The sequence below is a fragment of the Scyliorhinus canicula genome, chromosome 2 (assembly GCF_902713615.1).
Source record: "Scyliorhinus canicula chromosome 2, sScyCan1.1, whole genome shotgun sequence".
Lineage (NCBI taxonomy): Eukaryota > Metazoa > Chordata > Chondrichthyes > Carcharhiniformes > Scyliorhinidae > Scyliorhinus > Scyliorhinus canicula.
The window spans coordinates 164,160,173-164,186,127 of record NC_052147.1 but is presented as its reverse complement, the minus strand read 5'-3'; the positions used below and the strand labels follow the sequence as shown (position 1 = coordinate 164,186,127).

Genomic DNA, 25,955 nt, shown 5'->3' with positions numbered 1-25,955 from the left:
TAATTTTACTTCATAATCATACACATGAACGGATTAATCATAGACTATGGGATAAATACTCTAGCCTCCCCATGGTGTGTTTCTCGGCGGCATGAAACGACTTAACGGTGGGATCTTCTGGTCCTCCACTGTCCTTGGGGTTTCCCATTGAATCCACCCTGGCAGCAGGGTACGCTGTCAGTGGGACCAGAAGATCCCACTGACGTGAACAGCCGGAAGATCTCGCCCTATGTATACTTTTGACTTGTATTCACATTGTTTTAACATTTTCTCTCCTACAGGTCTATGCTGATTATGAAAGCAATCCATTACTACGCCAAGCAATCGAGTTTTCATGCCGCCAGTTTTATATCTTGCATCGAAAACCTTTTATTCTCCAGTTATTTGCAAGCGCAGCACCATTACTGGAATTCTCAGTAAGCAAACAAAATTAACTTTGCATTACTCCCCCCAATTATAATTCAAAATGAAAGATTTTAGATGTTACCCCAGATGATTCCCATCAAAATGGAATTACAGTGTATTAATGCCAAAAGTTACAATGTTGTAGTCCAGGACTATTAATTAGATCACACTCTTCATGGGCATACATCCCAATGTTGATTGTCAGCTACAATTGGCATAAGTTTTGTTCATGCTCATAAGTTGCTGACTACATCTTATTAATAGAGGGACATCACGAGATTCGAAATTCAAAATCTTGCAAAGCCAGTCTCAAATGGACTATCAATTTTCAATCAATAAAATAAAAGTATCAGCAATTGGTTTTACTTTTTAGTCACATTTTGAGTCATTTCTTCCCCTATCTCCTCCTGAATATTGGATTTAGTTTCACAGCTGGCTGACACTTAAGTGGTGACTCTTCATACTTGAGTGGCACTGTGAATGTTACATAATTGGCCAACTATAAGGAGCTCAAATATGCTTGATCCTATCCTCAGATGACATTAACAGATGCACATTTTCATCTGGGATTACTGAATAGTAATCAGGGAGAGAACCTAGGCTATTGCCTTCTAACACAGGGCGGCAGAAGCCTGTTGTAGCTATCTACCACTTCTCTGGCTGAAATCAGATACAAATTAAATTTGTTACCTTCCTGTTCTGTGTGGCTCAAATCGTATGATTTAACTCGTTGAATGATTGAGAAAGCCTTCATTTAAGAATTTAAACGAAACAATACAGGAAAATTAATGTCAGTGTTGAAAACAAAAATTTGCATCAAAGGAAACTAAATTTGGCTTTTGTATTTAGGATGTTACAACCAGTGGGTCAGGCAAAGGCGTATCTTCGCAATGTCTGTTTGACCTTTTGGTGTCCTTGGAGGGTGATACGCAAGATACATTGGATGTGCTGGAATTAGTAAAAGCTGAGAAACCGCTAAAGTCTCTAGGTAATCGTGATTAAATTCAGTAATTGCCAATGATGTGTAATAAGCAATTTATGCAATGAAAATATTCATTATTTTCTGCTGAAGATAATCACATTTAATGAATTGTCGTAATATGACAATTTTCAATGTATGACTTTGTAATCCATTTTTCCTAAAAGAGAAGTATCAAGTAGCAACAAGGAATAACCTGATCAAAGTTTCATTATAATGTAACTATGCTACCATACAATGTAGTAATACATGTAATTATTCGAGTGTAAGAAATGTTTGGATTAAATTTATTATCTTGATTTTCATTATTGACAGCATTATTCTCAGATTTTCCCTGTTACTGAGTGTCATTAAATTCTTGCTTATCTGTTATTCCTTAGCTTCTACAACCATGCTTACTATATTTGTAATTAAAATAATCAGAATTACAGGGTGCGATCGAACAGCCTCATCGTGCCCGACTCAGTGATGCGACACGCCTGTTGCCTGATTTGTGACGTTTGGAATGCCTCGTGAGATCCAATGTGATTTTGCAAGACGTTATAATCTGGATCTCGCCCTCACTGGGCAAGATCCAGATTTACATACTTAAGTGAGCTATTAGGCTAATTTAAATATGTTGGTGCCTGATTCCCCGGGGGCCCGAGAACAAATGCCCACACCTGCCGTTTAGGACTGGTCACATCGTAACGGCACCTGGGATGTGTCTTCCATGCTATTGAAGGCCTCGTGTGGTCGGGCTCTGGGCAGGATGATACACTGACACTGCCATGGTGCCAGGATGGCGGTGCCAGATGGCATATGCCAGGGATCTGGCCTGGGGTACCTTGTCCTGAAGAGGTGGGTGCGAAGGGATCGAGAACCTTCTAATTGGTAAGTTGGGGCATTGGGAGGGTCAGGAGGCCTCGGTGGGGAGCCTGAGGGGAGTTGAGAGATCAGGGCCGGGATTCTCCCCTACCCGGCGGGGCGGGGGATCCCGGCTGGATGGAGTGGCGTGAACCACTCTGGCGTTGGGCCGCCCCAAAGGTGCGGAATTCTCCGCACCTTTAGGGGCCAAGCCCTAACTTTGAGGGGCTAGGCCCGAGTAGTTGGCGCCCCCGCCGGCCGGCGGGAATGGCCTTTGGCGCCACGCCAGCCAGGGCCAAAGGGACTTTGCTGGCCGTTGGAAGTCGGCGCACGCGCCGGAGCATCAACGGCTGCTGACTTCACCCCCGTGCATGCGCAGGGGAAGGGGTCACTTCCGCGTCCGCCACAGTGAAGACTATGGAAAACGCGGAAGGAAAAGAGTGCCCCCACGGCACAGGCCCGCCCGCCCATTGGTGGGCCCCGATCGTGGGCCAGGCCACCGTGGGGGCACCAACCGGGGCCAAATCGCCCTGCGCCCCCCCCAGGACCCCGGAGCCCGCCCACGCCGCCTGGTCCCGCCGGTAAGGTAGGTGGTTTGATTCCCGCCGGCGGGACCGACATGACAGCGGTGAGACTTCGGCCTGTCGCGGGCCAGAGATTCACCTGGGAGGGCCTGCCGACAGGCGCGACGCGATTCCCGCCCCCGCCAAATCTCTGGTGCCGGAGATGGCGGGGGAGGGATTCACCCCGGCCCCCGCCAATTCTCCGACCTGGCGGGGGGTCGGAGAATCTCGCTCCTGGACGGCATTTAAAAATGGTGCCCCGATCCCTTCCTACACTGGTGAGCTGAGCTCATCAGAGTCCCATTTGATTGCTGCTGCTGCCGAGAAACATCCCGCGACACCTGACCAAAATGAGCACTGTTTTCGGGGCATTTAATCGCGCACAGAGTAACTATTACCCTTATTTTAACTCCAAAAACAAATATTTTATATATCTCGTCAGACACTTCCCTGAAAGATAGGTGATATATAGGGTTATTACTTTTAATTGTTTCAATGTTTGATTCTTAATGCCTTAAATGTATCTGTTTTTTGCCAAAATGACTTTTCATACAGAATCTGCAAGAATTCAGCAAGATCCTTTTGATTCTGCTGTTTGATCAGTAAAATCACTAGTTTATTCAAAATCTTTAACAAAAGCAGAAAAAGTTTAAAAAAGAAAATTTGTTCTAAACGATTAAATTATGCTGAGACTATTCTCGAGGGCATTTAGGGATGGGCAATAAATGATGGTCCATCCAGTGATGCCTATATTCTATGAATGAATAGAAACCTGATAAACTGAGTACTTTGGCTCCAAATTAGAAAGAAAGAGGGTGAGTTTCTTTGTCATTTTATTGCTCTTCTGGATGGAGAACTAATGGGAAAAAAACTTTCTGTTTCCTTAAGAAAACAAAAAGAATTCTAGATGCCCTTGATTGTTACTTCTTGTTTTGCGATATGTTTTATTTGAGTTTTCATATTTTATATCCAACAAATTATAAATTATGCATTATCCAAAATAAACAGGCAAAAACCAGCACTTTTATTTATAAGCGAGCACCTTCATAATAACAACTGTGGCTGTGACCCCCTTTAACTGGCATACAAATTTCCCATTCCCCAATATGGGCAAGACACATATTTACAGGTATTTGTATACAATTTGGTTTGGGCCTTAGCTTGTCATCAAACCGGTCCCTTGCGTCTTTGTCCCTCCTGCTCGTACCTCGCAGTACTTTATTTTCCTTTTTGTTTGCCCCCCCCCCCCCCCCCCCCTCACTTCCCCTCCACCTTGCTCCACTGGCTGCGAACAGGTCTTGAAACAAATTGGTGAACAGCTTCCAAGTTCTATGGAAGCCTACTTCTGATCCACTGATGGTGATATTTATTTTCTCCAGCGTGAGAAATTCTGCAAGTTCGGACAGCCAGTCTGCAGTCTTGCGTGGTGCTACCAACAGCTAGCTGAGCAGGATTCTCTGGTGGGCAATCAAGGAGGCAAAGGCTAGGGCCCCCCTCCCCCAAATGAAAAACTCTGGCTGATCTGATACCCCGAAGACTGCCGTGTTTAGGGCATGGCTCCACCCTCACTCCAACAACCCCGGACATGGCCTCGAAGAAGGATGTCCAATGTCCGACAAACCTGGGGTAAGCTCAGAACATGTGGATGCGGTATGCCAAGACTCCCTGGCACTGTTGGAATTTATCCTCCACCTCTGGGAAGGACCTGCTGATTCAAGTTCTAGTTAGGTTAGGAGTGCTCTGTGCACCACCTTCAGCCCTGCGCAAGTGGAGGTGAAGTTTGCCATGTGCAATGCTTCAATCTCGAGCCCTCCTCTATCTCTGTACCTAGTTTCTCCTCCCATTTTTTTTCCTTGTCTCATGGGAGGAGAGTACCTCCTCGAGCAGTCACCCATACATATCCCCACAGATCCCCTCCCCTCGGTCACCCATGTTCAGTTTTCTGGTGATATGCCTATGGGCTATATCATAGATGGATGGTGTGCGATCTCCAAACAGCAGGTGGTGGTGCAGGCACTCCATGTGGTCTCTAGACCAAGGTCATGTGACCAGTGACTCACATATAAGGGGCGACACATCCGGCGATCTTGAGAAGAAGGTGGAAAGGGTAATAAGACATCCAAGTGAATGGTCAGTGCAAGGTGCAGATTCCAGAGGAGTAATAAGCAGACTCCGTGATAACGTGCTCTGTATCAGATTGCTTTCTTACCACACGAGACTCAATAAAAGATTATGGTAAGGTATAAAGGACCAAACACAGCATGGTACCACGAGTGCTGAAGATTTAAAGATACCGACGGCAGTGATAACGTTAGGCATTCAGCTTGAAGACCTGTCTGGTGAACTGTAGCCTGAGGTGACCCAACACATATTAAAATGCTGATGCACGAGATGGACAGACTGAGGGCCCTCCACCAGCTTCAGATATCAGGTAACGTAGGTGAGCACTGGTGGCTGTTCAAACAACAGTTTGAAATTTATGTTTCATCCATGGGTCTACAGGCGCACCCTGTGAAAGGTGAATCACATTGCTGCTAACGGTAGCAGGTCCACAAGTGCTCAAAATGTATAACTCGTTTGTGTTTGATAATGAGGAGGATCACAAGAAATTTGCTGAAGTGATGAAGCACTTCGTTAAGCATTGTTCCCCGATGAATGAAAAGCTTGATCGTTATATGTTCCGTATGCGTACCCAGAGACTGGGCGAATCATTTGACAGTTTTGTCATAGACTTGAGGCTGAAGGTCCAGTCATGCAACTTGAGTGACCTGAAACCTTCGCTGATCTGTGACCGAATCATCGTTGGTGTAGCTGATGATAAGGTTATATATATTGCGGGAGGAAGATTTGGTGCTGGAAAAAAAAGTTAAAACTTGCCAAGCGAGCGAGATAGCTGCACAGAGAATAGACATACTCTGTTCAAACATTTTGGCACCAACTTGGAAGAAGAAGCCAGCGCCATTAGTGCTATGTCGCATGTCATGAAGAAACGTGGTCTCAGTGCGGGTGGTCAGTTAAGTGGCCTACAGGAGCCGCTGCCGCCACCTTGTGCTAAAAGTGTGGCACTCGACATGCCCCCCCAGCAATGTCCAACCTTTGTCTCAGGTGCGGCTGTGCTGGACATTTTGCAAAACAATGTTTTGTGCGTTCTTCCATGGGCCATGCACAAACGGTGTATACAGTTGACGAGATAAATACTGAAAAACAGGTTTTCATCGATCTCATCACGGCGAGAAACTAGAAGAGTCCCAACAACAAAGATGAAAACAAAATCTTTAGAAAGACTGAAGATAATAAGAAAGCTCCAAAAACCTTTGCGCCCTATTAAAATAGATGGTGATACTGAATATTGCTTTCATACGTTGTGACTTTGACCATAAAAACGACAGCCAACCTTGTGAGTTGACAGGCTTTGCAGCAGGACTTCGCTGATCGGCCAGGGCTGATGATAGTCTTCAGAACAAAAAACTATGAAGACCTTCGATGTTAGCGAACTAGTACTCTCAGTGGCAGGCATGAAGAACACAATACTCTTTCACATTGTACACATGGAGGTGGACTTGGGATAAATCATGTGAATCTGCTCCTGCATCCCCTTAAGAGTTTTACCCCTTATTTTAAATTGTCTCTCCATATTCTTCCTACCAAAATGCATCACCTCACACTTCTCTGCATTGAACTTCATCTGTCCATTCCACCAACTTGTCTATGTCCTTTTGAAGTTCTACACGAATGTTTTTCAAACTTTATTTCCAGGGACCTATTTTTACCAACTGGCCAACCATCGGAACCCAACCCAGCCGACCTTCGCGACCCACCCCGGCCGACCTTCGTGACCCACGCCGGCCGACCTTTGCGACCCACGCCGGCCGACCTTTGCGACCCTCACCAGCCGACCTGCGCGACCCACCATTTTCTCTTACCTTGTTTGTAGCTAACAAAAATAGAGGAAACAGTTTTGGCCCCAATGGTCCCTTTGGATCCCGAATTTGAAAGAAAAAGTCTGCGATCATATAAAGAAAATGCAGCCGCACTGAGCATGCGTGCCCTAATACCGGTGTGCCTGCGCATAGTTTTGCGCATGCGCACCGATGATCGGGCACGCATGCGCAGTGCGGCCAATTTTTAAAAATCTGTTCTTGGCCATTTTGAAGGCCGCTCGCAGATGGCATTATTTAAAGCCGGCTGTGGCTGTTGCGAGTGGATTTGCGCGATCGAGAGCACCGTGAGGGACAGCCATCCGAGCCTGCCCGCAACCCACCTGCGGGCCACACCCCTGAGTTTGATAATGCCTCTTCTACACTGTCCTCTTTACAGTTTCCAATACTTCCAAGTTTTCTGACATCTGCAAACTTTGAAACTGTCCCCTACACACTAAGATTTAGATCATTAATAATTCAGGAAAAGCAAAGGTCACAATACTGACCCCTGGGAAATACCACTCCAAACCTTCAGCCTGAAAATTATCGATTGACCATTACTCTCTCGTTCCTATTATTCAGCCAGTTTTGGATCCACATACAAAACATATAAACATAGTTTTCCTTACCACCTTATCAACCTGTCATGCTTAGATTACAGACATTGTTGCCACTGTGCATCTGTGGTGAAGGGATGTTTAAGGTGGTGGATGGGACGAGCGGATTGTTTGTCCTGGATGGTGTTATGCTTGTTGAGTGTTGTTGTGGCTGCACTCATCCAGCCAAGTAGAGAGTATTCCACCACACTCTTGACTTTGCCTTGTAGATGGTGGACTGGCTTTGGGGAGTCATGAACTGAGTTACCTGTGAATTCCCAACCTCTGACCTGCTACTGTAATTACAGTATTTATATAGCTGATTTATTTCAATTTTCTGGTCAGTGGTGTTTGTTATAGTGTAACATAAGAATTCTCTATTCATTCTCAGATCTCAAGTGAATTGAAATGATGTTGAGCAAAGTTAAACGTTTCTCTCCTATTTTGAGGAAGCATACGTAGAATGAATACCAGTGAAACAAACCTACCCTAAACTGAATAATTATCATTCATGTACTTCTAGATTTCTGCTATGGAAACGAAGATCTCGCCTTCTCTATCACTGAAGCTATTAAACTGTGTGTTACTGTAGTTGCATATGCACCGGAATCACTCAGAAGGTACTGGAAAATTATTTAAGAAATAAACATGTAAAATAATAAGATATTTTTCCATAACTGTCCTTGTTATGTGCTTATGTTTGGTAATGCAGAATCTAACAGCAAAACAATGCATATTGCTGATAGTAAAAAAATGCTCATAGAATCCCTGCAGCGCAGAAGGAGGCCATTTGGTCCATCAGGTCTGCACCATCCCTCTAAAAGAGCACCCAACCTTGGCCCACTTCCACGCCCTACCACATAACCCCACCTGGACGTTGACACTAACCTGCACATCCTTGGACTGACTGAGGAAACCGGAGCACCAAAAGGAAATCCATGCAGACATGGGAAGATTGTGCAATTAGGGGCTGTTTAGCACACTGGGCTAAATCGCTGGCTTTGAAAGCAGACCAAGAAGGCCAGCAGCACGGTTCAATTCCCGTAACAGCCTCCCCGAACAGGCACCGGAATGTGGCGACTAGGGGCTTTTCACAGTAACTTCATTGAAGTCTACTCGTGACAATAAGCGATTTTCATTTCATTTTCAAACTCCACACAGAAAGTCAACCGAAACCTGAATCGAACCTGGGTCCCAGACGCCATGAGACAGCAGTGCTAACCACTGCACCACTGTGCAGCCCCAAAACAGACAAAATAAAAGGACACACAAAATAAAATTAATTAATTAAACTTAAACTTATTCCTATTAAACACATATATAACTTACTTAAAACCACCCGCAGTTCTGAATGTCTCCCTTTTCTTAGGAAATCTTCATTCGCTTTCTTTCGGGACCAACTCAAATATATGCCAGTCCTCCGGAATTTACATTGATTTTGCCCCAGATTCTCAGTCTGGCACTTAGATTCCAGGGTACTTTTTCTCTTGAAGATTCCATTGCCTTCTTGAGATGGCTTTGGACAGACCAACTGCTTTTCCCCAGTCGGCTCCCACAGGTTCTTCACAGCTCTTTCTAAGCTCACTGTCCAAATTGACCGCTTTCTGCCACAAGGCTAACAGCCTCTCTCTGTGGAATTCCCAGGAAATTTCTTCCTGCAGCTTCAAACTGGGTTAACCTTCTAACTTCTTTTTCCATTATGAAACTCAAGTAAATTGTACCTGACCAAAGGTCAAGGGCACGATTTAATGGAAAGGTTTCTAAATGTGGTAGCGAGCGGGAACTGCAGAGAGCTTCCCAGCACTCAACTCGGTGAGGCCGTCGCCAACATCAAACGTTAATTGGCCCACTTAACAAGGCCCCACGGGCTTCACTTCACAAGTGATGGTCCCGCCTGCTGATTAGTTGGGACCATGCCTGCCAGCTCCCCGCCAACAAGAGGGAACAATGCTTAAACCGATCCTGCAGAACAAACCCCGTACAGCACGCAGCCATGCCACTGAGGAGACTACCCCACAATTTGTGGATGCAGAGCTGGCCAGATTGTTGGACGCAGTCAAGTCCAAACAGAATGCCCTGTTGCCCAAGGGTCTCAGAGGGTCAGCCACACTAAAGCCAGTGCTGTCAGCTCAGGGAGCGTTACCAGGAGGACCAGCATGCAGTGCCGTAAGACCGCCACCAGGCTGCACCGGGTGAGTTGGCACCGGTCCCATCAACACCCCCGCCCTTCAATGACTATGTGCTTGGCACCAAACTCGTGCAGCACCATACCGTGCCCCTGCATACCCATATTGAGCATTGTCAGCCCCTTCTATCCCCCCCACACGCCCCACCTCTGCGATGAATGAAGCAAGCGGATGGCGATGCCCTCTCTATGTCTCCGCATGAGAAATTGGCCCACTACAGATGGGAGAGTGCTCAGATGGGCGGCAGGCTATCGGACAACAGAGTCCTCACACCCAATAGGGAACGAATCCTGGAGGTTGCGGGGTGGCCGAGGACAGATCGGTCACCGCCGTAGAGGTTGGCATGCGGTGCAAAGGTGAGGATCCACCAGCCGCCACCCAAATGACCTTTCACACGTGAGTTGTTAATGCCATACAGAATGACCCATCCCTTCCACTGACCACATGCCCTTCCTCCGCAGGATCTCCATCCAACGGTGCTGGCCCATCCATGGTGGTTCTCCCCCCCCCCCCCCCCCCCCCCCCCTTGCCTCTCATGGGAACACCTCGGTTATGAGCAGCATTCGCGGCACAGCTGTCATCCACCAGCACACAGACGCACACCTCAGAGGGTGAGAGTAGCAGACAGGCTTCTGGGGCACATTCTGGTGAGCACTGCACAGTTGCTGATGCATATCAGGTGGAGGCAGAAACACCCCAGCAAGACAGAATTGGAGCTATGCCGCATCCCAGGACCCAGCTGGATTCCAGTCAGATGCGGAGCCTATGGATCAGGTTTACCCGGAGCTGATGCAGTCGCTAGGGTTCAGCTGTGAGATTCAGAGGGAGATGTCAGCAACACTCCCAGAGGCTACGGGCGCAGGAGGTAACAACGGAAATGCGTGGAACTGAAGTCAACATAGCTAGGGTGGCGACCACAGGTGAGAGCCCTGTGCACAATGTCAGCAGCAGGAGTGGAAGGGGTTGGAGGGAAGGGTTGGGGAAGGTAGGCAGCACTCTTAGGGCTAGGGGCAGTTGGGGTCACATATGTACAACATTAAAAAAATGTTGTACCTGGGAAATATATCGCCTCTGGCACTTTCTTCCGTAAGGTGGGCTGACCACTAATACCCTCTATCAGGTCACCCCTCAGCCTCTGCCTTTCTAATTAAAACAGTCTCTGTATATTCAGCCTCTCCACATAGCTAACAGCCTCCAGACCAGGCAACATCCTGGTAAACCTCCTCTACACCCTCTCCAAAACTTCCACATCCTGCTGGTAGTGTGGCAACCAGAATTGTGCACAATATTCCAACTGCGGCCTTACCAAGATTCTAGACAACTGCAGCTTGACTTGCCAGTTTTATACTCAATGCTCCATCCAATGAAGGTAAGCATTCCGTATACCTTCTTGACTACCTTGTCCACTTGTTTTGCCACTTTCAAAGATCTGTGGACTTGGATACGCAGATTTCTCTGGCTTTCAAGATTCCTAAGAGTTTTGCCATTTACGGTATATTTCTCCTCTATTTTAGACCTAGGAAAATACATTACCTCACAATTGTCCAGATGAAACTCCATTTGCCATTTCTCTGCCCAAGTCTCCAACCCATCTATGTCCTGCTGTATCCTCTGACTATCCTCAACACTGTCTGCCACTGGGAACTGTTTAGCACAGGGCTAAATCGCTGGCTTTGAAAGCAGACCAAGCAGGCCAGCAGCACGGTTCGATTCCCATAACAGCCTCCCCGAACAGGCGCCGGAATGTGGCGACTAGGGGCTTTTCACAGTAACTTCATTTGAAGCCTACTCGTGACAATAAGCAAGTTTCATTAGTGTCATCCGCGAACTTACTAATCAGACCAGCTACATTTTCCTCCAAATTGTTTATGTATGCTACAAACAACAACGGCCCCATCACAATATCCCTGTGGAACACCACTAGTCACAACCTTCCATTCAGAAAAACACCCTTCTGCTGCTATTCTTTGCATCCTGGGACCGAGCCAGTTCTGTATCAATCCTACCATCTCACCTCTGATCCCATGTGACTTCACCTTTTGTACCAGTCTGCCATGAGGCATATTGTCAAAGGTTTTATTGAAGTCCATGTAAACAACATCGACCGCCCTCCCCTCATCAATCTCCTTTGCCACCTCCTCAAAAATCTCGATCAAGTTAGTGAGGCACGACTTCCCCTTCACAAAACCATGCTATCTATCACTAATGAGTCAATTTATTTCCGAATGGGTATAAATCCTGTCCCTGAGAATTCTCACCAATAATTTACCGACTACCGACATGAAGCTCAGTGGCTTATAGTTTCCAGGATTATCCCTGCTACCTTTCTTAAAGGGCGGTACCACATTAGCTCTTGTCCTCAGTGTGTGGGACTGGGCCCTGCACATGGACTGCCGCCTCGAGTCTCTGTTCATGCTGCTGCCGCGCCGCTTTCTCCGGCGTATGGTTGTCTGGCCTGCTAGCAGCACCGGGAGAGCAGTCTCCGGGGGATCCAAGAAATCATCCATACCGCGTTATATCTGTAAGGAATTGGAGAGGGTGAGAGACTGACAACCAGCGATGTCTTCCTCCCTGGGACCCTGCATTCCCCCATTGCTTTCCTCCCTTCCCCCCACATCCCCTGCCATCCGACACACCCTGCTCACGCACCCCCGGCTGCAGCGGCCGTCCCGAGTCACTGGACCCCAGACCCACTACCCCAGACACCCATATGGACCATTAACTGGACCGGGCGCTAGTCTCCTTCCTGGTGCACACACCTAACCCTCTGGTCACGGAAAAGTCCCCCTGAGGCCCAATCACTGCGTGTTTGGATGTTAGCTGCGTGTCTTTGGTGTTGCTTCCTTCATGTTCAGGCACATTGTCGAGGCAACGCGATCTGATTGGAAGGCAAGGCAATAACTCTTGCATGCTAAATGGCACTCCTACCCGTGGGAACGCACTAGGGAGCTATAAAGTGCTCACTTAACTACGATTGCTAATTCCTTATCAGCAATAGCCTTCAGCCGCAAGGCCAAAGACGTCCAGGGTCAGTGGGAGTTTGGGTGGTCGGTGGACAGGCAGGCAGGGGCTGGGGTTGCCCCCGTAATATGGATACACACGATCGAGGGGGATGGCATGACAGACTCCCGGGCACTGAGACACCGCCCAGAGCCCAGGGGTGACCACCCAAATCAATGGCGACCCATTCCCTTTCCCGCAGTTGAGCTGCCCTCCAAGGGGGCTCCCCACCCCCCCCCCCCACCCCGAGCACTGGGGCAGCTGCCCAGTAACCCCGGGCTCATTGTCTTGGTGCGAAAGTGTATACTCACCTCCTTGGATCCCCACTGCAGCCATTCCGCCAGCTTCATGTTTTTAAAGAGGAGTATCAATCGAGAGTTATTGCACGTGACCACTTGCTGGAGAGGCAGTTAGATCACGGAAGACTCAGATAGGGGGTCTTTCCCATTAATTATTTGGAGATTGGTTTTAAGTGGTGATTATTGGTTGCTTGCAACGCCACGGTGGGATCTTGATTTCACCAATGGGAGAGTCCTGGTTAGATCGCAAACCAATTGGTGTCCAGTGCGGATTTCGATTTTGGCCTCTCCCCCAATCTAACAGCTCATTGCACTCTCGCTCAAGCAAGATGCAGCCGTAAAATCACGCCCCAAATCTGTAACTGTGTTCTTTGAAAAACGTAGATAAATTAAACAAAAGAACTATCCCTGAAAGATCATCTCCATGGCAATGTGGCTTGCCTTTGGAGGTTATAAACAGAAATATAAACAAAATATAATTGACCTTTATGCCATCCTTTGATTTTATGATTGATGTCAAATATGAAACAATATATTTTGCAACAAGATACAAAACAATGAGCCCACTGGAAGCAAAGTCGTAAGACCAGCTGGTCCAACAGACAGAAATCCTCTGAACCTCCCCATCTCCAGCTGTCAGAATAAACATGATGGTAAACAATCTTTACCCAGTGTGGGCTCGCTGGTGTTTCATCAGGGCAGATGAATCTTTGAAACTCTTCCCACACTGAGAGCAGATGAATGGCCTCTCCCTGGCGTGAACTCGCTTGTGTGTTATCAGATGGGATGAATTGCTGAATCCCTTCCCACACTCAGGTGAATGGTCTCCCCGTGTAAATTCTCTAGTGTATCTGGGGGTGCCATAAATTGCTGAATGTTTTCCCTTACTTGGAGCAGGTGAATGGCCTCTCCTTGGTGTGAACTCACTTCATATAGAATATGAAATGTAAAATTAAGCATATAACATATTGACCTAAATTATATACTTGTCATGCTGGCAAAGGAAGAGAAAATTAAACAAATATGTAGCAGTCGTGATGAATTGTAAGCCTATTTTACAGTGAAATCAAACAGAAATAGCAGCAACAAGCACTCAGTAAACAGTCCAGATTATGTTGAAAAAATGATGGCATCTGAACGAAGAATATCATAATTAATACATAAATCAGCCACCAATCTTTGATGAGGAAGAGATGCCCATGAATTGTGAATTAACACAAGTTGCTGGCTGGTTTAAGGTTAGCTATGCAAAATGCCATCTCACAATGACTTCTGTTATTTTCTTGAAGTTGTACATTAATTATCCATTAAAAGTGCCAGAGAAAACTAAACCTATTATTTAACTGCACATGTACCCTTTTACCAATGTGCTAATTGTTAAAGACTGCCAATCAACCTCCCCTGCCAAAAAGTTGAACATGTATAAGTGGGCTCATTCGTCAAGCTTGTGAATTATTTGGGAGATTCAAAAAATGTTTTTTTTAAAATATATATATTTTTTCTGTCCCTAATTTTGTTTCACTCAATCTAATTTTTCTTTTGCTCTCTCTGTTTCTTGTTCTGTATTAATTTCACATTCAATCCATCCACTTTAATTCACCCTGCTTCTTATGTCTTTCCTGTTTCACAAACCTTGAATCTCATGATTAAGAGATACATTGTTTGTCCCACTGCTCACTAAGCTACCAGATATCCTGTTGTACTTTCAGAAACTTTGCTGGCAAAACATTTTGAAACCTAAATGTGCATAAGTCTGACTAACCAGGAATATTGTCAGCTCCCCTGCTGTTGCAACAATTGAGCCTGTCTGTCTCAAATGACGCCTGGCATTCAACAGCACTAGATTGAATGCAGTAATAAACTTCATCCTGGGAAATGCAGGAATATTACCAGCGACAAATAAATTCTTGCTTACACCTGGAAGACCATACTGTTGCCGTTCCAACAAAGATATTGTTACGTTTATTATTAATTTCACCATTTCATGTACAAAGGACGAATTCTCCATTTGGGAGAAATGCTGAGGCCGGGACCAGTGGCGTGCAGAGGGGGGGGGGGGGGCGATGGTGCGTTGGCCCCGGGCATCCATTGGATGGGGGCATCAATCAGAGGCTATTGCTCTCCCCAATGTCACCCAGATGCCTAAATTTTTCCACCTGAATTTAACAAATTGTTTTGCTAAGGGGGGGGGGGGCGTCACAATCAAATCCAGTGACTACCGACATGTACCTTGTGTCAGGGTGAGGTGACTGCGCTCCCAGACTCCCCCGCGGTGGGGAAACCGCTCTATCTGCCGCGCGGGCGGGCGGCCCGGGACTGCGCATGTCCAAGGGAGGGGGAGCTCCTCACATGCAGGGAAAGGCCCCGCCCCCTGCTCTGCGTGCTGAGATGTTGACCAATGTAAAAAGATTGAGGACCGGAGGGACTGTGGTTCTCCAGCCAATCAGAGCTCCTCACATGCAGGGAAAGGCCCCGCCCCCTGATCTGCGTGCTGAGATGTTGACCAATGAAAAAAGATTGAGGACCGGAGGGACTGTGGTTCTCCAGCCAATCAGAGCTCCTCACATGCAGGGAAAGGCCCCGCCCCCTGATCTGCGTGCTGAGATGTTGACCAATGAAAAAAGATTGAGGACCGGAGGGACTGTGGTTCTCCAGCCAATCAGAGCGCGGGCTTTGTGTGAGTGATAATTGAGCTTTCACACCGACGGAATCTTCCTCCTGTCTCCAACATTTGTGAGTAAAACACTTTCTTTTCTCCCCCTTTCCATTTCTTTTTTCATTCTGACCATCAATTGGTCACTTGCAGCAACTGAAGGGAAAGGAAGTGAATCCAGGGAGGGTTCAGACTCTGGAAAGCTTGGCCCAGGTCTCTCTCTTAAAAATATTGACATCCTTTGCTCCCTCAGTTTGACACATGAAATGAAATGAAAATCGCTTATTGTCAGGGGTTGTTTAGCACAGGGCTACATTGCTGGCTTTGAAAGCAGACCAAGGCAAGCCAGCAGCACGATTCGATTCCTGTAACAGCCTCCCCAAACAGGTGCTGGAATGTGGCGAATGCGGAATGTGACAATAAGCGATTTTCATTTCATAAGTAGGCTTCAAATGAAGTTACTGTGAAAAGCCCCTAGTATTGACCAGGACACGGGGGTAACTCCCCTGCTCTTCTTCAAAATAGTGGCTGTGGGATCTTCAACATCCACCTAATAGGGACAGACAGAGCCTCAGTTTAACAACTTATTTGAAAGAAGGCTGTTCTGACAGTGCAGCACTCCCTCAGTTCTGAGTGTGATTAGGGATTCAGTCATTCACCCCAACTGCTGACACACCACCGAGTTCACTCTGGGGAGAGGCTGTTCACCTGCTCTGTGTGTGGGAAGAGATTCTCTCAATTAACCAACCTGCTGACACACCAGAGAGTTCACTCCGGGAAGAGGTTCAGTGAGTTCATACAGGTGAGAAGCCATTGACCTGCCCTCTGTGTGGTAAGGGATTCAGTCATTCACCCCAACTGCTGAGACACCAGCGAGTTCACACTGGGGAGAGACCATTCACTGCTCTCTGCACACAGCGGTTTAGAACATCATCTACATTGAAATGAAAATCACTTATTGTCACAAGTAGGCTTCACTGAAGTTACTGTGAAAAGCCCCTAGTCGCCACATTCCGGCGCCTGTTCAGGAGGCTGGTACGGGAAGTTATATTCAAAATGTTTTCCTTTCTCATAATATTTCTCAGTATATTAGGCCTTATACTTGAGTCTTTGGGGCATACAATCAAGATTTGCCCCGGGCATCACCAGACCTCTGCACGCCCCTGGCCGGGACTGAATCACAAGTGCTCTATGTGGACGAAAGCGGTTCCAGAGTGATTCAGATCCTGTTAATGGCTAGCACCGGCACAACATAGAACTTGCACAATTCCAAGGTATGCCAAAACTTATCCCAGCCAAGTTGATGGCTCTAGTTGCTGGATCATGTCCATCCGTTGATGGGTTGGCTGGGGCCAGAGGGTACATAGAGGGGTGGCCTGGAGAGGCCCCCATACAACCCATGGCGCTAAGTTCCCAGTGGCCAGTCAGTGGCATGACCAGCCTTGCAGGGTGCGGCAATGCCAATCTATACCCAGCCAACCCAGCCCCACAGCCCACCTCCTCGCCACACCCCCCCACAACCTCCCGGCTACTTCCCATAACCAGCAACACAACTGTTAGCACATTATAGCGATGTTGGATACTGTTTGTACCCCCTCCCGTACCTTCATCAGCCACAGCACCTGTTTCCCGATTTGAAATACCACAAGTGAACTTCGCTGTCCGTAATTACGCAGCTCTGTGTGTAAACGTTTGTCCTGCTCTCTATCCTAAAGCTCATGGGCGCGATTCTCCGCAAATGCGGAGAATCGTAAAGGCTGCCGTTGTGGATTCCTGGTTAATTTGCAGAATAAAGAGAGACAGAATACAAAGAAACTTCTGCTGATATATTCAAAATCACAGTAAGATTCACATATAAGCTTCCCATTGGTCATTCTATACACCTCCTGACCTGGCCCTATATCCTAATTGGTCACTTTGCATTGTAACCCCAGCATCCTTTGCACCTTACTCACCATGCGGTCACCCTCCCCCCCCCGCGAGCCATGAAACTTCTGCTTTCCTTTGTTCTGTCTGTGACCACAGTGCCCTCAGGGTCCTAGTGCCCTTCTAATTTTATCACATTCATTTATTCATTTCCTCACCGTGGGACAGGCCATGACCCATGGCAGCCTTCACGGCCACTTTCGGGGCCGATTCTCCCCCCCCGGGCGGGGCTAGATGCGCGGCCCCGTCGTCATGGCAGTGCGGCCTTGATGACGGTCGTCAAGGCCGCACGTCAAGTATCACGGCGGCTGACGTGGCCGATGACGTCAGCCGCGCATGCGCAGGTTGGACAACGGCAACCCGCGCATGCTCAGTTGGCGTCTTTCTCCTCAGCCGCCCGGCAAGACGTGGCAGCTTGATCTTGCCGGGCGGCGGAGGGGAAAGAGTGCATCTGTTTTGGACGCTGGCCCGCCGATCGGTGGGCACCGATCGCGGGCCTGTCCCCTCCCGAGCACAGTCGTGGTGCTCCCATGCCAATCGGGCCTCTAGATGCCCCAAACGGGCATCTGGCGCCTGTTTCACGACGGCAGCGAGCAGGTGTGTTTGCTGCCGTGTTGAAATGGGCGTGAAGGGCCGGCCGCTCGGCCCATCGGTCTCGGAGAATTTTACGGCGAGCGGCGATTTGTGGCGTGGGTTGGGCATGGGGGAGGAGAATAGCGGGAGGGCGTGAAAAATGTCAGGAGGCCCTCCCGCTATTCTCCCACCCGGCATGGGGGGCGGAGAATCGTGCCCCATGTTTATTCTTATGTCCATGTCCTCTCATTGTAAACCTTTAATGACTGGAAAGTGTCAGTCTCTGCATATTCTGTCCAACATTTACCTCTGACAAATCACCATATAGTCCTTGCTAATTTAAAGAAAAACTCCAGAATTATTCAAGTCTTTATTTTCTCACAATAGGAAGTATCATAATGAAGCTACATTGTGTATTCTCTATTGTTTCATAGTTTTCTTGCTAAAATTTATATAGATTCACTGTTACATTTTGCTTTTATATTCCCGTAAATGCTCTTAGTAAATCTTAGTATTTCTAATAGACTTTATATATCCATTGAGGTGTTCTTTATGGTCCTTTGTGCCTGAATTCACAAATCATAGCTGCTCTTTCACATCACCCAGCTGTCTCTCATTCAGCCGATTTGCTTTTCCACATCTCCCCATAGAACTATAGAATTCCTACAGCGCAGAAGGAGACCATTCAGCCCATCAAGTCTGCACCAACGTTCTGAAAGAGCACCGTATCTTGACCCACTACCCTGCCCTATCCCCGTAACTCTACCTAACCTGCACATCCCTGGACAGTAAGGGGGCAATTTATCATGGCCAATCCACCTAACCTGCACATCTTTGGACTGTGGGAGGAAACCAGAGCACCCAGAGGAAACCCACGCAGACATGGGGATAAAAATCCACAGTCACCATAGGCCAGAATTGAACCAAGGTCCCTGGCGCTGTGTGGCAGCAGTGCCAATCACTGTGCCACCCTCCACTATCTTCATTTTCACAGGCACAAATGTACAGTTATTATCTGTTTTAATTATGAAAAGGTACCACTTCATATCCATTGACAGAATTTTGCCACTTATTTTTCCTTGCTCAACATATCATCAATAAGCTCGGAACAAAATTTTAACTTTGATAATCGCACCTGTGTTAGCGGGCAAAGGTAATTCATTTATGGACATATACCTACAATGTCTTTGGAGCAGTGATCCTGGAATTGCACAACTTTTTGGCCCTTATATACATTCCCATCTTTCTGCTGTTTCTTAACTGGTTGCCATGGTAGAATTGGCTTTACTTTGCTGATGCCTCAGAGGGCTTTTTTAATGTTTCTTATTTGTGCTATCTAGTCTTCAAATGTTGATGGTTCTAGAAGCACTGGTTCCCTGCTACTTGCAAAAACTAAAGAAACAAACTATTCAATTGGAATCATCATCTGCAGCACGAGATGAAATCACTGCTATTGCTTCACTTGCTACATCCCTACAAGCTCTGTTATATAGTGTTGAAACTCTCACCAGGTAATTGATTAATCCTGTTCTTGTACAGTCTATTCAGTCTATACTATGAGTGTCATTGTTATTCTGAATGAAACTCATTTTTGTGTAACCATTTGTGGGTTTACTGTGGTAGATTTTTGAAAACCTAAATTAAACAACAAATTCTGTTCCTTTCATCATTTTCAGTAGATTCAGGGGCTGGTTTAGCACAGTGGGCCAAACAGCTGGCTTCTAATGCAGAGCAAGGCCAGTGGCACGGGTTCAATTCCCGTACCGGCCTCTCCGAACAGACGCCGGAATATGGCGACCAGGGGCTTTTCACAGTAACTTCAGTGAAGCCTACTTGTGACAATAAGCGATTATTAATCATTATTAATTAATATATTGCTGTATACTTCATTAAATAAAACGTAATTCATGAAACTATTCTAGAATTGATCAGAGGAAATTAATAATACATTTTTTGTAAAGCAACATCTGTTTTAATCTTTGTCGCTGTCGCGATCATATGATGCCACAAAATTTGATGATAAAGGAAACTATTTGAATTTTATTTGTTGTTTTTCTCATGCACTTCGGTACAGACCAATGACTGCTCCTCAGGTGAGCAGGTCCGACCAAGGTCACAGAGGAGCTCCAACAGCCAACCATGCCATGCCTGGAGCAGCCAATACAAGGTCAGGAACAACCTGTGATAATTCTTAACCATTCCTTTTTGACATGCTATATAGAGACAGCGGACCAAATAATAAATTAGAATTTTGATCATTCTATTAATTTGCCTCACTTTAAAAAAAAATATTTTTATTCTCCTTCTTTTTAACATTTTCTCCCATATTTACACACACAAACAAAACAATAAGCAGTAACGAATGCAATGTCAATCCCTATATCAACAACAACAATCCCATCCTCCCACCAAACCCCCAAACAGCAGCCCGCATGTTAACATAAACAAATAACAAAAAGGAATCACGAATCGCCCATAGTCACCATTAACACTTACAGTTCCCCTCCCTTCCAACCTCCCACCCCTAATGTTCGATGTTATCCAATTCTTGAAAGTGCATAATGAATAGCGCCCATGAATTGTAGAACCCCTCCATCCTTCCCCTCAGTTCAAACTTAACCTTCTCAAGAATTAAGAATTCCAACAGGTCCCCCTGCCACGCCAGGGCACAGGGTGGAGAGGTTGTTCTCCATCCCAACAGGATCCGCCTTTGGACGATAAACCTTCCTCACCCGTTTCCAACCCCGGCTGGTCAGACACCCCGAATGTGGCCTCCCGAGGGCCTGGGTCCAGTTTCACGTGCACCACTTTAGAGATTACCCTTAAAAACCTCCTTCCAGTAAATTGCCTCACTTTTTTTGAAGCCTTTCACCATCCTCAACGTCTTCTTAATGCGGACAGTTCTCCAAGGCAGGACTTTGGTCCAACTGCGGATGGAAGACCTGCCTGCTGCCAATCAGAGCTCAACTGAGCATGAACTGGCAGTGAGCCTGTCGGAGTTGGCAGGGGTGCATTCTCTGCCAACCCTTAGGATGATGGGTGCCAAACACTCGCCATCCTGAAAATTCAGCCCCTGGTTTTTCTCTCTCATCTCCCTTACAAAGTACATTTGTAATTTTCCAATCTAAAAGGACAATTACCAAATTGAGGGAGATTTAGGGGATTATGGTTAAAACATCTGTAATTTACTCACAAACTTCATTTAAAACTTTGACATGAAACCATCATGTCCTGGGGATTTGCCAGACTTATGATTATGATGCAGAGTCCTTGTCCATGCATTGTATATGTGAACAGTGACAAATTCCCTGACCTACCTTCCGCATGCATGTCTGTTAAGCTCTATCCTGCCCTGTGAACAGATCTCTGACAGACCTTGAATGAATCAGGATGAACTGGCATTATAAAGCAACAGCAACTTGCATTGCATAGTTTATAAGGAAGAGCGATGCATGGAGGTGACACCTTTAAAATAGAGCAGAGAAAGTAATATAAAAGCACATCATTTGAAAATACTTGACATTGACCAGTGACCTAACTTCAGTTTCTCCATGCCAGCCATTCTGTGGAGAAAAAACAGTTCAGCACCCCCATTAGTGTGACTCTGGATAGGCCTAACCTATTGTCCTGAGAAGGTGGTGAGCCTTTTTGAATCATTGTGGCCATTGCAATGATGGTGCTCCCATTATGGTGCTCAGTGGAAAATTGCAGATTTTAGCTTTCCAAGTCACTCGTTAGATGGTTGAAAATTGTTTATAATTGCTGACGATGTTGAGAGACCTGATTTTACTTCATAATAAAAGGATATTGTTGTTTTTCTGCAGAGATAACCTTCATTTGTTAGAAGAGGGCCAGGGTCTTCCAACTGAAGAACTGGATGAACGTATAGCAAGAGAAGAATTCCGCAGGCCTCGGGAGTCACTCCTAAATATTTGCACTGAATTCTTCAAGCACTCTGGTCCCAGGTTGAAGATTCTCCAGAATATGGCTGGGGAACCAAGGGTTACCGCTCTTGAACTACTTGATGTGAAGTCACATATGAGGTATAGTTCTGCATTAAAGGGTATATCCCACTGATTTAAAACTTGCCATCCTAATATTCTGGTTAGTATTGCGCATTCCAGAAATCTAACAGGAGCTTTGTTGGCACTCATCAAGCGGAGGCAGCTTCATAGGCTTGAGCAGATTCACAGGATGGAGGATGGTCGTACATCATCTATCAGGTTAGTTATCTGGAGCCAGAGATCAATAGAATGCCCAAAGCTGTGCTTCAAGGATGCTTGCAAGTGTGCATGAAGGTTTCAAACATCAGCTTTTACATCTGGGAGACATAACCGATGACGACGGGGCCGGGGGGAAGTAACCTTTGACACCAACAGTAGCACCATGACAATCAGTGGCTTCTCAGTTTGGCAATCGATAACAGCAACCCAAAGTGACGCCTGATAACCACTTCATATGTGTCACTTGTGGTAAAACCTTCCTCTCATAGATTGGTCTCTTCAGCCTCAGTAAAAGTGCATCATGTGAAGCGACCCCATCCCCAATGGATTTAATTTGCTGCATGTCTATCATCCTACATAGATGGAAGAATGCCAATGATAACATCTTACTGCCTTAAGGTTAAATATTTGTCAGGATGCTTTCCATCGGTGATGAAATTAATCTGCACAGGTATTTCAGTGAGGTTTAGTTTATCGACCTGACATCCGTTCAGAAGGTTAAACAAAGACATGTAAGTGTAATTGTCTTAATCTTTTGATTTCTAATCAGCTCTGATCTTAGTAAAGTTATTTCTGTAAATATACAACGATGACAGAATGAAAGTATTTACTAAGGATTTTACACACATTCCCCCAATCCTTAATGTGAAACCTGTGGAATAAAGGTACAACATACAGATGGAGATCAGCATCATAGTTATGGATTCAGTCTCTTAACCTTCTCTATGAAGACACACCATTCCACAGAAAACACTGGAAATTGAAAATAACTAGGGATGTTCTAACACCCCTTGAAGAGGTATATTGAACTTGGAGTACATTAGAATGGTACCTGTCTCCAGTAATCGTCAGATGTCTAAATTCTGAAAGCTATTGCCAGAATTGCAGGGTTGCTGTAATCTCAATCTGTCAGCTGTCCTGCATGTGGGCATCATTGGCAATGCCAGCATGTGTTGCCCATGCCTACTTGTCCTTGAGAAGTTGGGAGGGAGCCACCTTAATTCTTGAATTGCAGCAGTCCATCGCTGCTGGTATACCCACGGAGCCTTGGGGAAGAAGTTCCAGAATTTTGATCTCATGACAATGAAAGATCAGCAATATATTTCCAAGCCAGGATGGTGTGTGACTTGGAAGGAAAATTGCAGATGATGGTGTTCCCATTTATTTGCTACATGGTACAACTTATGGATTTGAAGGGTGCTGTTGAAAGAGCCTTGGTAGGTTGCTGCAGTACATTTTATACATCGCAAACGCTCCTGTCGCTGTGCATCAATGGTGGAGGAAGTTACTGTTTAAGGTGGTAAATAGAGCTCCAATTATGCAGGTAAGTGTAGAGTATTCCATCACACTCCTGACTTGTGGGCAGGGTTGGGGAGTCAGGAATTGAATTACTCGCTGCAGAATTCCCAACCTCTGACACCCTCTTGCAGCCACAATATTTACATGGCTAGACCAATTCAGTTTCAGATCAATGGTTAGCCCCAGGATGTTGATAGTGGTGGATTTAGCGATGGTAATGCAATTGACTGTCAAGAGGCAATGGTTCGATTCTCTCTTGTTGGAGATGTTCATTGCCTGGCACTTGTGTGATGCAAATGTTACTTGCCACTTGTCAGTTCAAGCCCGAATGCTGTCCCGGTCTTGCTGCATATGGGAACAGACTGCTTCAGGATCTGAGGAGTTGCAAAAGGCATTGAACTTTGTGCAATCATTATTGAAAATCAACACTTCCGAACTTCGCTTTGATTTTTATGCTGGCTATGACTCCAACCACTGGAGAGTTTTCCCCCTGATTCCATTGACTTCAATTTGCCAGGGCATCTTGAAGCCACACTTGGTCAAAAGCTGTCTTGATGTCAACGGTAGTCACTCTCACGTCCTTCTTCTGTTCAACTTTTGTGTCTATGTTTGTCAGGGGCCGAGTGGCCCTGACAGAAGCCAAATTGACCACCCCGAGCGGGATTATTGCTATGTAAGTGCTGTTTGATAGTAGTGCAGGTGACACCTTTCATCACTTTGCTGCATTAGATTGAGTACCAAGTGTCCTGGCCCATAACATCCTGGTTCCCCAGCTTCGCATTTCGGGGATACCCCAGTGACGGACTGAGAATCCTCCTAGGAAGTTACCAATTATGGTTTACCTGAAAATTTCCCAGAAATGCTAACTTCCTCTGGACAATCGCACCGGGCTGGGAACCAGCGGACAGATGGGATTTAAATCTCTAAATTCGGATGGTTCTGCCCGTTTTGCCCTGATAGTTACTCTGAATGAGTTAGAGGAAGAAAAGCCACTTTTAACTCCCGAGTAACTATTTTAAAAATCCAAACCCAGCCTTATTTCATTGTCTCCATTGTAGTGTATAAACAGAGCCAGATCATTCCTCGGTCAGTAATTAAGTAGGAGACAGCAAAATAGATCTTGGTAATGGTATCAGTGTGCCCACTGATGTCTTCTTTGCAGGTCTGTGCACTTCCTCAGTGCAGTTTGAGGACAAAATCAAATTTACTTTCCTGTTATGGAAATAGTCAATTTCTTTAGAATCTGTGGTTATAGTGTTTTGTAGCTCTCTAAGAAATGTAACATTTGTTGTTTTACTTTAGATTGGCAGAAATTGCACATTCCCTCCTAAAACTGGCACCATACGACACGCAAACAATGGAGAGCCATGGGCTTCGGAGATACATCATGGAAATGCTTCCAATCACCGACTGGACTACAGAAGCTGTACGGCCAGCCCTCATCCTAATCTTAAAACGATTAGATCGGATGTTTAATAAGATTCACAAGATGCCAACATTAAGGTAACTTGTTTTGTAACCTGGTAACCATTGCAGAAATTTCCAATGTTGTAGGTAATCTAATCATATCTGCTGTAAATTGAGTGTGAGAGGTGCGTGTGTGTGTGAGAGAGAGGTTTGTGTGTGTGAGAGAGAGGAGTGTGTGTGAGAGGGGTGAGTGTGTGCGAGAGAGGTGAGTGTGTGCGAGAGAGGTTAGTGTGTGCGAGAGGGGTGTGTGTGCGAGAGAGGTGAGTATGTGAGAGTGGTGAGTGTGTGTGAGAGGGGTGAGTGTGTGCAAGAGAGGTGAGTGTGTATGAGAGAGGTGAGTGTTGTGGTGGTATGATTTGCATAGCTGTCTGCCATTGGTGCAGAACACCGGCTTACCATTAGCCCTGGTCAGTCATGTGCCTCTCGACCGATTGGTTGAGACCAGTCATGTGACGGCTCTCCGATTGGTCGAGAGACTGAGTTAACCACGCCTCCAGATCGAGGTATAAATAGCCAGAACGCCCGGCGGTCGTCCATTTACTGTAGTTGACCGCAGGGCTAACTTCTAGCTTATTAAAGCCTGACTTTTGTACAGCAACTCATCTCGCGTTCGATTGATGGTTCATCAAGTGTGTGTGAGAAAGGTGAGTGTGTGAGAGAGAGGTGAGTGTGTGAGAGAGAGGTGAGTGTGTGTGAGAGAGGTGAGTGTGTGTGAGAGAGATGAGAGTGTATGAGAGGTGAATGTGTGTGAGAGAGGTGAGTGTGTGTGAGAAAGGTGTGCGTGTGAGAAAGGTGAGTGTGTGTGTGAGAGAGGTGTGCGTATGTGAGAGAGAGGTTTGTGTGTGTGAGAGAGAGGTTTGTGTGTGTGCGAGAGGTGAGTCTGGATGAGTGTGTGAGAGAAAGGTGGATGAGTGTGTGTGAGAGAGGGGATGACTTAGAGAGGGGTGGATGAGTGTGTGAGAGGTGGATGAGTTTGTGAGATTTGTTTGTGTGAGTCTGAGAGGTGAGTGCATGTGTGTT

The 25,955-nt window shown here is 46.3% G+C and overlaps 1 protein-coding gene across 12 annotated transcripts in view; it reads left to right on the top strand.

The window, feature by feature from the left end:
* The window catches only part of LOC119960968 (protein unc-80 homolog), a 475,408-nt gene that overhangs the window by 347,668 nt on the left and 101,785 nt on the right, over positions 1–25,955 (top strand). For all 12 annotated transcript variants that reach the window (XM_038788541.1, XM_038788566.1, XM_038788560.1 and 9 more), the window contains 7 exons: positions 282–416; positions 1,255–1,393; positions 7,833–7,929; positions 19,287–19,457; positions 20,021–20,113; positions 21,771–21,989; positions 24,771–24,971. In XM_038788541.1, the coding sequence (XP_038644469.1) occupies positions 282–416; positions 1,255–1,393; positions 7,833–7,929; positions 19,287–19,457; positions 20,021–20,113; positions 21,771–21,989; positions 24,771–24,971 (1,055 nt within the window). The remainder of the gene's footprint in view (positions 1–281; positions 417–1,254; positions 1,394–7,832; positions 7,930–19,286; positions 19,458–20,020; positions 20,114–21,770; positions 21,990–24,770; positions 24,972–25,955) is intronic.